The sequence below is a fragment of the Chrysochloris asiatica genome, unplaced genomic scaffold, assembly GCF_000296735.1.
Source record: "Chrysochloris asiatica unplaced genomic scaffold, ChrAsi1.0 scaffold00054, whole genome shotgun sequence".
In the NCBI taxonomy this organism is placed as follows: Eukaryota; Metazoa; Chordata; class Mammalia; order Afrosoricida; family Chrysochloridae; genus Chrysochloris; species Chrysochloris asiatica.
In genome coordinates this window covers 17,664,345-17,678,732 of record NW_006408572.1, presented here as the reverse complement: position 1 = coordinate 17,678,732, position 14,388 = coordinate 17,664,345, and the positions used below count along the sequence as shown (strand labels likewise).

General features: G+C 42.4%; 1 protein-coding gene across 1 annotated transcript in view; it reads right to left on the bottom strand.

Moving 5' to 3' along the window:
* Positions 1-14,388, bottom strand: part of LOC102832364 (protoheme IX farnesyltransferase, mitochondrial-like) — a 169,014-nt gene that overhangs the window by 20,913 nt on the left and 133,713 nt on the right. Inside the window, exon 6 of the mRNA XM_006863513.1 lies at positions 1,964-2,196. Within this exon, the coding sequence (XP_006863575.1) occupies positions 1,964-2,196 (233 nt within the window). The remainder of the gene's footprint in view (positions 1-1,963; positions 2,197-14,388) is intronic.

Genomic DNA, 14,388 nt, shown 5'->3' with positions numbered 1-14,388 from the left:
GGGGGGGGACTTGCCCCATAATACAATTTTGCAAGAGCAAAATTCATTGCAAATATAATTTTTAAAAGATATAAAAGGCAACTAACTATACACACGTACCTCACCATATGAAATACACAGAAATCAAATTGACTACATATATATGTGGGAAGAGGTAGAGGAGAATCTCAATAGCACCAGCCCACAAAAAGCCAGGGGCAGACTGTAACACACCATTAACTATTCATATGACAGTTCAGACTGAAGCTGAGGAAAACTAAAACAAGTTCACAACAGCCAAAATATGACCTTGACTATATCCCACCTGAATTTGGAGAGCACCTCGAAAACAGATTTGATGCATTAGACACTAATGACTGAAGAGTGTGGGATGGCATCAAGAACATCATCCATATAGAAAGTCAAAGGTTATTAAAGGAAAGAACGAAAAGACGAAAATGCATGTCAGAAGAGACTCTGACTCTTGTTGAATGTAGAGAAGACAAAGTGACTAGGAGATATGAGGACGTCAAACAGCTGAACAGAAAATGTCAAATGGCTGCTAGAGAAGACAAAATCAAGCATTATAATGAAATGTGCAAAGACTGGAGCTAGAACCAAAAGGGAAGAACACGTTCAACCTTTTTTCAAGGTGAAAGAACTGAAGAAAAAAATTCAGCCCTCGAGTTGCAATATTAAAGGATTGAATGATGCAGGAAGCATCAAGAGAAGACGGAAGGAATACACAGTCACTGTACCAAACAGAATTGGTCAATGTTCACTCAGTTTTAAGAGGTGGCATATGATCAAGAACTGATGGTATTAAAGGAAGATGTAGAAGTTGCACTGAAGGCATTGGTGGAAAATTGGTGGGACACAAATTGAAATGTCTCAACTGATGCAGCACAGAGACATTTACTCATCTATGCCAAGAAGTTTGGAAGACAGCTACCTGGCTAAGCGATTAGAAGAGATTCATATTTATGCCCAATCCAAAGAATTGTAACTCAGTGGAATGTGGAAATCATTGAACAATACCAGGATTAGAGGACAATTCATTAATAATCTAAAATATGCAGATGACACACCTTGCTTGCTGGAAGTGACCTTCATCAGTAAAACCTTGCTCATTGATAAAGATCAAAGCCTATAGCCTTCAGTATGGATTGCACCTCAATGTAAAGAAAACAAAAATCCTTACAACTGAGCCAATAAAAATGTCATGATAAATGGAAAAAAGATTGAAGTTGTCAAAGAGTCCATTTTGCTTGGATCCACAATCAACACTTAAGGAGGCAGCAGTCAAGAAATCCAAGGGTATATTACATTAGGCACATCTATTGTTAGTTTGAGGGCTAAGGCTCACCTGACCCAAGCCAGGATATTTTCAATGGCCTCATATGCCTGCTGAAGTTGGACAAAGAATAAGGAAGACTGTAAAACAATAGATGCATTTGAATTGTGGTGTTGCAGGAGAATACTGACAGTATCAGAAAAACAACAAATCTGTATTGGAAGAAGATCAGTCTGAATGCTCCTGAGACATGAGGATGGTGAGACTTCATCTCTCATTCTTTGGATATGTTGTCTGGAAGGATCAGTCCCTGGAGAAGATAGTATGCTTGGCAAAGTGGATGAAGACCTCCAAGGAGATGGACTGACAGAGTGGCAGCAAGAATAACAAACATAATAACAATTGTGAGGATGATCTGCTGGGCACAGGGTCACTATGAGTCAGAACTGACTTGATGATACCTAACAACAACATAGGACAGAGCATCTGTCATGTTCACCTCAGTCAGGAATGCAATGGTTCCTCCTTAACTTGGACTCTGTAACAGTTCATAAGACCATGTCAGTACATTTGTTAAAAGAGTCCTGAATGAAATGGAATCTAATTGGTCTTGAGAAGGAAAGGTCTAGGAGACTAGTTTGTGCTACTTATAGAAACCTATGTCCTGTGTCTGCTGAGGGAGACACTCACCAGCATCAAGGCTTCCAGTAGCTGCTGTCCAGCCCATAACAGGAGGGATGGCTCCGACCACTGCTCCGACCCATGTATTGGCAATGCTGATCCTCTTCAGCGGCGTATAACAGCAGGTATACAGGAAAATGTTGAAGGCTCCCAGGGCCCCTGTGAGGGGATTCACTCCCCATGTCAGCAGGGCAACTCCTGGAACAGCACAGCATGTGGCAAAGGACACGGCGAGTAAGGGACTGGAAAAGAGCAGAGAAGACAGGACTTACTTTCAACCCAAGGTCACACACTGCAGAGAATCAGCACTGACCAAGAGGGGGGTAATAAACCTAGTGGTGATAACTCCGGAAGGGGGTGCTGGCTGGGCACCTCCCTTGTCATGGGGAATCCCCTTTTATAAAACCTAAAATAACATGGGGCTGTGTTTGCAGAAACTCTGGCTGCTCCACATGATTGTGCCAGCTGGCAATAGAGTAGCTGAGAGTTGATGTCAGAGAGTCGCTGGATTTGAGTATAGGTTCTGTACCTTCCTGGCTGTACGATGTCTGGGCTTCACTTTACTCATCTCTATAGGAAGGATGGTGGGTTGAAGTGAGGATACAATGAGACAGTGTCTCCCATACATTTTTGTTCTGTTTTATAAAACCAGTTACTCTCTAATGGATTCTGACTTATGGCAACCCGAGTATGTCAAAGCAGAACCGTGTTCCATGTGGATTCCAATGACTGACAACATGAGTGTGTCAAAGTAGAACCGTGTTCCATGGGGGTTCCAATGACTGTTTTTAGAAGCACATCACCAGGTCTTTCTTCTTAAGAATACCTGGGTGAGCTCTCGAACTTGCAACCTTTTGTTGGAAGAGTTCATTATCTGTTTGCCTTACCTGGAGATTCCTTATCCATTCAGAATGCAATCCTCTAAGATTTGGATCAAAAAGAAGACTAATATCTCAATCCTAAGGAGCCCTGGTGGTACTGTCAGTTAGGCACTAGGCTGCTAACTACAAGATTATAAATTCAAATCCACTAGCCACTCCACGGGAGAAAGATGAGGCTATTTGCTCCCATAAAGATTGAGTCTCAGAAACTCTATACAGGTCTCTCTGTGCCAGAACGGACTCAATGGCAATTTTGTGTGTGTGTGTGTGGGGGGGGGGTACCTCAATTCTGGAAGTAGTTCTACCCATGTATACTTTATTTAAAACTATCACCTAAATTGTTGTTGTTTTTAAGTACCATGGAGTCAGTTTCGACTCACAGCAACCCCGTATAGTGTTTCCAAGGGTGTAAATCTTTGCAGCAACAGAAAGCCTCATTTTATCCTTTGTAGCGATTAACTAGATAGTTCGAACCACTGATCTTGTGGTTCACAGTCCAACAGAGCCACCGGGCTCCCATCACCTAAGGTAGTAACAAGAACGAACCTCAGTGAGTGTCATCATTACAATGTTGTTGTTGTTAAGTGCCGTCGAGTTGGTTCTGACCCACAGTGACCCTGTATAGGGTTTCTGAGGAGCGACTGGTGAGCCTGAATCGCTGATTTTGCAGTTCACTGCATTAACCCACAGTGCCACACCGCGACTGCATCTGTAACGAATTACAGACTCGGCAGCACCGACAGTTAGCCACTGAATTCAGTAGTAGTGACTCAGTTTGCTTCACTTTTCTTCAGCAACTTGGTGTCAGGACATGTGGTTTTCAAGATGAGGCACAAGAGTGTCACTCATCAGAATTTCAAGTACAACTCTGCAATGCTAATGATCATTTTCAGTTTGCTTCTCCGTAGTGTCTACTTTTCAAAGTAGTCTTTGTGTGACATCTGTGAAAGTTGTTTTGAGGGTCTAGATAAATTGAATCTCTTCGTTCCTGCTTATGCTCATGTTTATTTATTCTTTTTTAAGAGACACAAAGAGGTTACTCAAGTCTGCTTTCTCCTTACAGAAAACATAATACTTTCTCAGAGTAATTGCAAACTCTGCTTGCATAGTGTTCGGTGAGCCTCTCCTAATTAAAGATTTTACAATGTGCTCATTGGGAGGCCAGAGTCACCAGCATGCCACTTCAAGGTGCTCTGTTTTTTCTCCCTGAGGGAGGGAATCTCTACCTTCCATGCCCTTCTAGTCAAAGGGCTGCAGTGTTCACAGGCAGGAGAGGAGCCCGGTGTGGATGAGGCTGCACCTTCACAAAAGGAATGCCTTAGAGGGAAGACAACTCAGAGTTTAACCCGAGTCCAGGGGTAGTACAAACAGTTTTGCAAGCTTGGTTATTAACTTAAAGGTTGGGGGTTCAAGTTTACCCAGAAGCACCTCATAAGAAAGACCTGATGATCTAGGTTCAGAACCCTATGGAGCACAGTTCTACTCTGACACACGGGGCGGGGGTCACCATGAGTCAGAGTTGGCTTGATGGCAATTGGTAAACTGGTACAGCTCAGCCAGAACTGGGGTTTTGGGGAACAGGAGAGTCCACCAGCTGGAAATACCAAGTCAAAGTCAAAATCACCTGAAAGCTGGAAATGACTTAAGAGTTTAGGTTCCCACCAATACAGTGACCAGCACGGACCACTCCCAGGCCTGTGATCACGTAGCTCAGCAGATGGAGCCCAAAAGATGAAGAATTCTGATAGAAAAGATAGTACACAAGGACAGGAGGTGTGGCATTGTAGGATAAGCACTGCACTGCTAACTGCAAGGTTGGTGGTTCCAGCTGCGCCTCAGAAACCCTCTACAGGGCCACTCCAAGTTAGAAACGACTTGATGGCTTTTAACAATAACCATGATGCCATCAAGATGCTGTGATACAGTAAACAACACTGGTCAGATTTCTTAGTGAATGCTCAACCCTGACTGAATTTCCATCCCTTTGTTCTGGGCTACCTATTATCAACCCCATAGTCAATGATTTCCAAGCACCCACTCTGGTACCTTCACAGTGTTTGGTTTTTCCTGCTTCTCCCTCTATCACTCCCACCCTGACAATCCCCATTTCTGACTTTCTTTACTGATTCTGTTCCTGCTGGAGAAAGCCCCAGTAACATACCAACGGGGGGCTCCCTTACAAGAGGATGACGTACCAATTCCGGTGCGGGGCCAAACTGATTTCTGTCCTCAACTACACCCTCAACAGATGTCCCTTCCTCTTACATACAATGACAGATGTCTTCATCTTTACCTCCTTCCCTTCCTCCCACTTCAAGGGAAGAAGCCATCGTCTTTGTGGTCAAGATAAACTCTCTACTGTTGCTTTTGATTTTATCTCCTCCCTGATCTGTTTACTCTCTTCCATCTCCAGGATCTATGGACCTGCTTCATCCTCATATAAATTATGGTTCAGATTTCCTCCAAGGAACCATTCCTGTTGCTTCTATGCTCTTCAAAGGCAAACATCCTAATGGAAGAGACTATATTGTTGTCTTTACTTCCTCAATTTCTTACTTGCTTCTCAACCCTACCTCTCACCATTTTATTGAAACAGATTTCTTTAAGGAAGTGATATCCCTGGGACCTGGAACCAGGCTACCTGAGACCATCTAGCTTCTCAATATAGCAGATGCTAGGAGCAATGGTGTGGCACTGTGGGTTAATGCACCAGATGGCAAAGCTGTTTGAACTGCAAAGTCAGTGGTTCAAACTCACCAGCTGCTCCTTGGAAATCCTATACAGGGTCGCTATGAGTTGGAACCGACACGACAGCACTTCACAACAACAAAGGATTTTCCAGGTGAAAGATCAAGCAGATGTTTCTGTGTTGCTTTATCTCAAATATGCCCAGAAAGAATAATTCAGAAGGCTAAAAAGCAGTGCAAATAATATAACTGTTGTTCTTCTATTTAACAAGGTAATTTATAGCTTATAAGAAAATATTTCCCCAATCCCATCCCATTTTCTCTACACCCCCACGAGACTCTAAAAAGCTAGTTTCATTTTGGGTGGGAGAAAACTGTCTCATAAACATTTTTATTTTCCCTGAATTGATCCTTGTGTGAGAAAAAGTTGTTCACTCCTTCCCCAAGGTCTGTGGAAGCCAGTTCATTCAAAGGTATTAGTGTTATGAAAAGCCCTTTTAGAAAAGCACACATGATTTTAATTTATTGAGATGGGCAACTTTATGTGGAAGTTTAGTTTCTGACCCTTGTCAGAATCAGAGAAAATCATGAGGCTCAATTTTGGTGTTTACATCAATGTGCTCAGGGGCAGGATGAAAATTGGGCAGTTTGACAAGCCATGTAAACAAAAGTGAGGCTATTTCTTCAGGAAGCCATGGTCACTGTCAGTACCTGAGGGGACCCATCTCCCTACAGGTACAAGGAGTCAGTGCACTGCAGGGCTTTCTGTGTCCGAGGAACGGTGCTCCAAATGCAGACTGCTAAGTTTTCTTTTTTTAAAAAAATTTACATAAAAGCAACGTATGTTCATTTCAGAAAATTTGGAAACTACAGAAAATCACAAATTTTAAACTCACTATTCAGGGAAACATACAGGTTTATTTATTTCTATGAGTCCTGGTGTGGCACTGTAGGATAAGCCCTGGACTGATAATCACGAGGTTGGTGGTTCAAACCCCAAAGCGGCTCCTCAGACACCCTACACAGGGTCACTATGAGTCACAACTGACTTGACGGCACTTACCAACATTCTCATCAGCAGGTATGTGAGAGAGTCTGACGCTGGTGGCAGCCCCTACTACAACCTGTATCTGCACCAATGCTGGCGATGGCATTAAAAACGAAGCAAAACCAAACCAAAACTGCCAACAGGATAATGAAAAATGGTTATTATGTGTGGGCTTTAAAAAGACCTTAATACTAACCGAGAGAAAAGCCACTCCAAATCCACTGCCTTAGAGTCGACTCTTAACTTCTAGAACTTCTATAGGACAGAGGAGAATGGTCCCACAGGGTTTCCAAGGCTGTGCATGGCGTTGCGGGTTAGTGTGCTGGACTACAAAGGTGGTTTAAACTGCAAGGTCGATGGTTCAAGTTCACCAGCCGCTCCCTGGAAACTCTATACAGGGACTCTCTGGGTCAGAACCAACTCGATGACACTGAACTACAACAATCTTTACGGATGTACACTGCTACCTCTCAGAGCAGCTGGTGGATTTGAACCACTGACTTTTCAGTTTGCAGTCAAGTGCTTAACCACTGCATCACCAGGGCTCCTTCCATAGACAGTATTGTCTCCATTTTACAAATGAGAAGGTGAGGCTCAGTACAGGTTACAGAACTCGGATGTTCATTGTTTAATGCACAGCTTCCTGATGCCTGGACGCATCTGGGGTGAAGTGAATGCATGTAACACATGGAACTACGGTTTTGGGGGTTGCTGAGGGTCTGGAGACTTTGAGGCTGTTCACCTTCGGTTGACAGCAGTCTCCTCCAGACTCAAAATCTCCTTCAGCTTATCCCACTGTAAAGAGCCTAACTTTCCATTACATTCCTGAGATGAAAATGATTGGGAAGCACTCAGTGAAAATGCGGAGTCCTGGTGTGGCGTTCTAGGAAAGCACTGAACTGCTAACTACAGCACCATATCCATCACGCCTAGGAAACCTAAAGCTATATAATACATATTGTTGTTAAGTGCTGTAGAGTCGGTTCTGACCCACAGCGACCTTGTATAGAGTTTTCCAAAGAGCAGCTAGTGAGCTTGAACCACCGACCCTGCGGCTCAAACTGACTTTGCAGTCCAGTGCATTAACCCACAGCGCCACACCAGGACCCATATATACACGTAGCATTTCCTTCACGCTTGGGATAGTGTTGGGTACTGGGGAAATAATACGGTAAGACAGACAGGCATGTTCCTTGGCCTGCTGAAGTGACAGACGCTGATTGAGGCAATACAGTAACATGTGGAACAAACAGCAGCAGAGGAAGCAGGGCATTCTGGGAGCCCCCATTCCATTGTGTCAGGTGGGGCAGCAGTGGGCAGCAGACTGGCAAAAAAGGTGGAGAATGGTGTTTCAGGCAGTGGGTTAGCATGAGAGGAGACACGGTAAGGAAGCATGTGAAATGTAAGAAAGTCTACTTGTAAAGAATGCAGAACGAGGGAGAGGGCTGCTAAGAGAAGGAAGGTTATGACCGCCGCCATCAAGCTGGCACTGACTCAGGTGATCCCATGCACAACGGCACATTCCTATAGCATCCCAGTGCTGGGCTGTGGATCACACCGATTGTGACCACTAAGGTGTTCATTGGTGGATTTTCATAACAGATCACCAAATGTTTCCTCCTCCTCTCTTCTGCAGCTTAGCAGTACACAAGTCTATGTTGACAGATGTTGTGGACGCTCGGTATGAGACGTTTTGCAGGGATCAAACCAGGGTCTCCTCCATGGAAGGCCACAGTGAGACATCAGAACACTGCTTCTAGGCAAATGCAAAGTTTACAAAGTTTTCTGGTTTTGTTTTGTTTTGAGTAGAGGAGGAAAATGATCAGATTCATTGTTTAGAAGAATACTCAACCTGCTTTGTGATGGTTTATTCACCTTACAAGTGGGAAGACATTTACATAAGACATGTTCTAAGAAAAATAATTGTGAGGATACTACCAGTTTGTTTTTTTTTTTTTAATGTATTTTTAAATCCAATGCTCAGTTGCAATAAACAGCATTCTGTTCGTGTATGTCTTCAATTTAACGTCCAGATATTCCAAAATATTTAGGTGGAGCAAATCAGGCCCTCCCCTTTTACTGAATGGCTCTTTTGGTACAATGACATGAAGGGGACCATGCTTGGCATTTTTCGCTCTATTATTTTTGCCTGTGCGTTGTCATTCCCTAGTATTCTTTATGATCCTTTTTTATGAGAAGATTATTTTTCACATTTTACATGCTTTTGTTTGAAATACAGCAGAAAAAGAATAGTTAAATAAGCAAGTAAAGGAGGGTAATTAACAGGAGAATAAAAGTTTTGGTTAAAATCTTCGTGTTGTTGTTGTTGTAGGTGCCACCGAGTCGGTACCGACTCATAGTGAGTGACCTTATGCACAGCAGAACGAAACACAGCCCGATCCTGGGCCAACCTCACTACTGTTGCCATGCTTGAGACCATCGAAGCTGTCACTTGACCATTCCATCTCGTTGGGGGTCTTCCTCTTTTTCTCTGACCCTCCACCTTACCAAACATGATATCCTTCTCCAGCAACTGGTCCCTCCTGACAACATGTCCAAAGTATGAGAGACGAAGTTTGGCTATCTTGGCCTCCAAGGAGGCCTCTGGCTGCACTTCTTCCTCATACATAACCTTCACGTATCAGTAAATGATACCAAAGACATCCTTTTGAGGATCAAGCAGGAAGAGAACTGACAGTGCCAAAGTATAAAGAGAAAATACAGTACGTGGATCTAGACTGTGTTTTAATGTAGGATTTACTAAGACATATCTTTACAAATCATGGAAATATTGTAGTTAAATTTAGCTATTTTAATGAAAAGATACAGTTTTAAAACAGAAGAAGCTTGTTTAAAAAAAGTAACTATATTTCTCATCTTAGTTAATACAAATGTGATTTCTGCTCAGAAATGTGGTCAGGGCTAAACCTGAAAGATCTGCATGGGCAATTTTGTCAAGGACTGGCTTTTTTTATTTCAGACCAATTATTCAATATCCTCATTTTCCTAATCATACCATTCAGCCACCGGGGAAAACAAAACAAAACAAAGACCCATCTGTTCCCACACTCTTATGAGCTGAAATCAACTAGATGGCAGTAGGTTTGGCTTGGGTTTTACAGATTTTGGAAAGAACCCCAAACCTGTAGACGCACACACACACCTTTTATCATTTATTCTTTACTTTAACCACAAGCTCAGCAGTTCAAACCCACCAGACCCTCCTCAGAAACCCTATACAGGGTGTCACTACGAGTTAGAACAGACACAATTGCACCAAACCACAGCAAGCAGAACACTTCCATAGGTTCAAAATTACCATGGGGGGAGGGGTAAGCTACAACCTCCTGGGAGATTGCCACACCCATGGTTCTATCTGAGTGTAGTTCTGGGACCAACAACATCAGTATCACATGGGGTCTTGTTAGGATTGCAAATCCAATCCTTGAGTCCCAGCACTATTTAAACCAGTACCAGGTGATTTGTTGTTAGTATCATCGAGTCGGTTCCAACTCATAGTGACACTGTTTATGGTTCCTGAAAGGAGATCTGGTGGTGTAGTGGGTGATGCATTTGGCTGCTCACTGCAAGGTCAGCTGTACGAATCCACCAGCTGCTCCATAGGCGAAAGATGAGGCTTTCTGCTCCTGTAAAGATTTACAGCCTCGGAAACCCTATACAGGGTCACTATGAGTCAGACCCCACTCGACTGCACAAAACTACCACCACCAACACAGGGTTTCCCAGAAGTGGTTGGTGGGTTTAAACCACTGACCTTGCAGTTAGCAGTCCAGTGCTTATTCAACAGTGCCACACCAGGATTCTAGATGTTTCTAAAGTTTGAGAACCATTACTACACTTCTATCAATGTGATACGGGGCCCAGTTGGCCAAGCTAACACCTGCTGAGCTTACGTAAGTCCTTCTTCACTCCACCTCCAGAGGGGCACAGGTTGGCCCAAGTCAGTCAGTAGAGGTCCTTCTGATATGGAGGTCTTTTGTTCTTCACAACAGAGGGTTCTGAAGTAGCTAGAAGGACAACTAGATCTGTCATCAACTAACTTTGGGGGTATTCCTTAACCTCTGTACTAACTGCTTTGATTCTATTTACTCATAGTTTCAATGATTTGACCATTAAAAGTATTTTAAGGGAGAAATGAAGCAAATATAGCAAAATCCTGGTAACCGTTGTCCCTGGGTCATGGGCATGCTGGGGCTCATTGCACGCTATGTTTCCTTTTGTGCCTCTTTGAACATTTTCATAATGTCCCGACTCACAGTGACCCTATATAGGGTTTCTGAGGCTTTAAATCTTTGCTGTTACAGACAGCCTCGTCTTACTCCCACAGAGCAGTGCTGGACTTGAACTGTCGACTGTATGGTTCGCAGTCCAGTGCTTATCCTACAGAGCCACTGCACTCCCTTCAATGCTTTACATTTATTCATATTATTGCTACAGGCTTGTTTCCTTATGGGGGCAGAAGTAAACATGCTGGGCAGGAATGGGTGCTCTGAGTCTAAGACCTGATGGTATCTAAATGGGGTCAGATTTTGTCACCTCTCTGGTCCTTAGTTTCCTTAGCTAGTCTGACATGAGGGAGCCACTGGGGCTTTTTCAGTGGCAAGACTGAAACCCAAACAAAACTGGCTTAGGCAAAAAGGTTGAGTAACAAAGAGCCCTGGGGAAGGTAGTGAGCCTCTCTACTTCGTTTGGTTATGCGACTGTGAGTAAATTAACCTCTTAGTCTCAGTTTCTGCATCTGTAAAAGGGGAGTTACTTCACAGACTTGTTGAAAGAATTCAATACGATAGCGCAAAGAAATCACGAGGCGAACGTTGAGTGTTCATTTGGTCCTTCATTATTTCATTCCTTCAGTCAATCCTGAACAGTTCTCATTGCCTTTGCAGCCAGGCACCATGCTCAGAGTCTGTGTATTCAGTAGTAGAGTTCTGTCTCAAAGGTAGATAGACACCACACAAACAAATACAAGTACATATGATATTTGTACTTAAGGAAGATTGTAGAAGAATTGATGCAATTCAGTTATGGAGTTGGAGGAGAAAAGTACCACGGGCTGCCAAAAGAACCAACAGATCTGTCTTGGAAGAAGTGCAGCCAGGGTGCTCCTTGGAGGCTCCTAGGATGGCCAAACTTTGTATCTCATATTTCAGACATATTGTCAGGAGGGACCAGTCACTGGAGAAGGATATCATGTTTGGTAAGGTGGAGGGTCAGAGAAAAAGAGGAAGACCCCCAGCAAGATGGATTGGCAATATGGCAGCATCAATGGGCTCAAGCGTGGCAACAATTGTGAGGTTGACCCAGGACTGGGCAGTGTTTCTTTCTGTTGTGCATAGGGTCACTATGAGTAGATACCGACTCAATGGCACCTAACAACAACAACAACGACAACGACATTTCAGTTTGGAAAAGCAGCTACAAGGACAAGAACCAGTAAAACGAGACAGCATGACAGCAAGAATCTATTTAAGTGGTGCTGAGGGTAAAAGCTGATAAACTTGGTTTCCCCCAATTACTTCGTTCAGTCTTTTGAAAAAAATTAGGGAATACTTATGAGAACATGGACATACAGATGCACTTAAAATTTTCATTCAATGAATTACAGCTAAAGGATGCTTGTAAAGCGTGCTTTTCATAACAATAAATGGCATGCTTTTAACTGACAAGGATAACTTTCAATAAATTTATTATACAAAGAAGAACAACAAAATACTCAGCATCCGAAAATCTGCCTTGATCACTCGCAGAACAGTTCTAAACGTCAGCGCTCTTCTTGTATACCTTCCCCCATGACCGTCGAGCCTAAAGACTAAAAACAGAGAGGTTCGCGTCTCTGTGAGGGGTTCCTGCAGAAGGAAATTTTATAAAGAGAAAAAGAGAAAAGCAGGTGGAAGGGTTGATGGGGTTTGTGAGGATTTTATTTAAAATTTCTATTTTTTAATAGAACAGAACAAATGCATGAATAAAAAAATAGTCTTTATTTTTCCTGCTTCCCCACCTCCACTGTTGGGTGGGAGATGGGGAAATAGAAAAAAACCCAGTGATTTCCTTGAAGCAAAAAACAAAACAAAACAACTTTCCATTTTCATTCACTCACTCATGCAAATAGGTTCATGGCTCATGCTGAGGGTTGAATGACGATTGATTTCAAAACTCATATATGAAACTGAATTACATCTGAAATTGAGATGTCTTTCTGCCGAGCCTCAGTGCATGGGGTCCTTCTAGCGCTCTGCCTTTTCTGCCCAAGGCTACTGTAGAAAAGGAACGAATAGGCAAGGGGGAACTGGGAGAGCTTGTCAACATATCTCTTGAATTATTTATTCTCCTTTAAAATATAATATTCCCTTGTTTATTAAATACCAGTCCTCCTGTCACGCTATCAAAGTGGAATCTTCTATAGTAATTTCTAGGAACAAACGAGAGGAAAAATACAAGTTTTAATTTCATGCCTACTTATTGCACTTAATAAATGTGCTTTAAATTACCTGTCCCTTTAATAACTTACTGGAGAAAGGTGGCCTTTTGTTTAAGTCTTATGTTGGTGAGATCTAAGACATATTATATTAAATCAGGAAAGCTGTGTATTTTGAGCAGCTCTATAGGTAATTGGTTTACACAAAAATTAATCGTTTTCTTCTTGGTTATTCTTTCAGAACGAATGCTTTTTAAATTACTAACATAAAATTTCCCCTCTTCCAAAACAAAAGGAAACCCCAAACCTTAATCAAACCAAGCCAATTTAACTCGAATTTCCTGCATAAACCCCACATTTGCGCTTGGAGCTGAGTTTTGGGGGAAGGGCCCTAGAGATACAGGTTTTGAAATGTTCTTCTCAAAATCTTCAGTTTTCTGGTTCTGAGTAGCTCTCATGTTACAGGCTCTGTCAGGTAGCAGAGCGTTGAACTAAGTGCAGAACTTAAAGAAATTCTGAAGGAAATAAGGACATATAATACTTTTTTTAAGAAAATGAGAAGAAATATTAAAATGTGTTCAAAAAGCATTAAGAAATTCAGGAATATGCCAATATTTTTGGTACGATCATTTTTAGAATGTGGAAATGGCAGTATTGTATTATAGTAATAAGAGCTTCCCCCTGCCCTCAAGGAGGGAAAACAAAACAGGTCTGAGCTCAAAGGGTTTATGAAAACAAAAGAAAAGAATCTTAACCTATGAGGGAGATAGGAAAGAGTGATCTTCTGTAAACAAACAAACAAAAAACCAAAATGAACAGAATGGCTTTATTGACCTCTCAAGATTTAGCATTCAAATTTAGGGGGAAGCAAATGGTGAATTGTGAGTCATGGTACATCCATTCAGCTTAAATGAAAGATGCTGTATCTATACAGGAGCACTGGTGTGGGCTATAGGATCAACGTAACTACAAGGTCGCTTTGAACCACATGATTGTGGTTATAACTCACCAACCACTCCTCAGAAACCCTATACAGGGTTGCTAGGAGTAGGAACTAACTCAAGGGAACTTAAACAACATATTTATATAAAGACTCTGGAGTTCACAAATAGAGATTTCTACTGTTTGATTTCATTTATAAAAATCAATTGCCAAAAAACACAAAACAGTATAGGCAGTCTGACTGATTACTACAAAAACAAGCAAGTTGCTTGCCCAGGAGACATCAAGGCAAACGGTCTGGTCCCCTTAGAGCAAACACCCTTCCAAGACAAGACTCAACGGAATACACGAACAGACATGCACTCTGATTGGTGACCACGTTCATCACCAATAAGGGGAAGTGAGGAAAAACAGTAATGAAGCTGCGAGCTAATGGACTC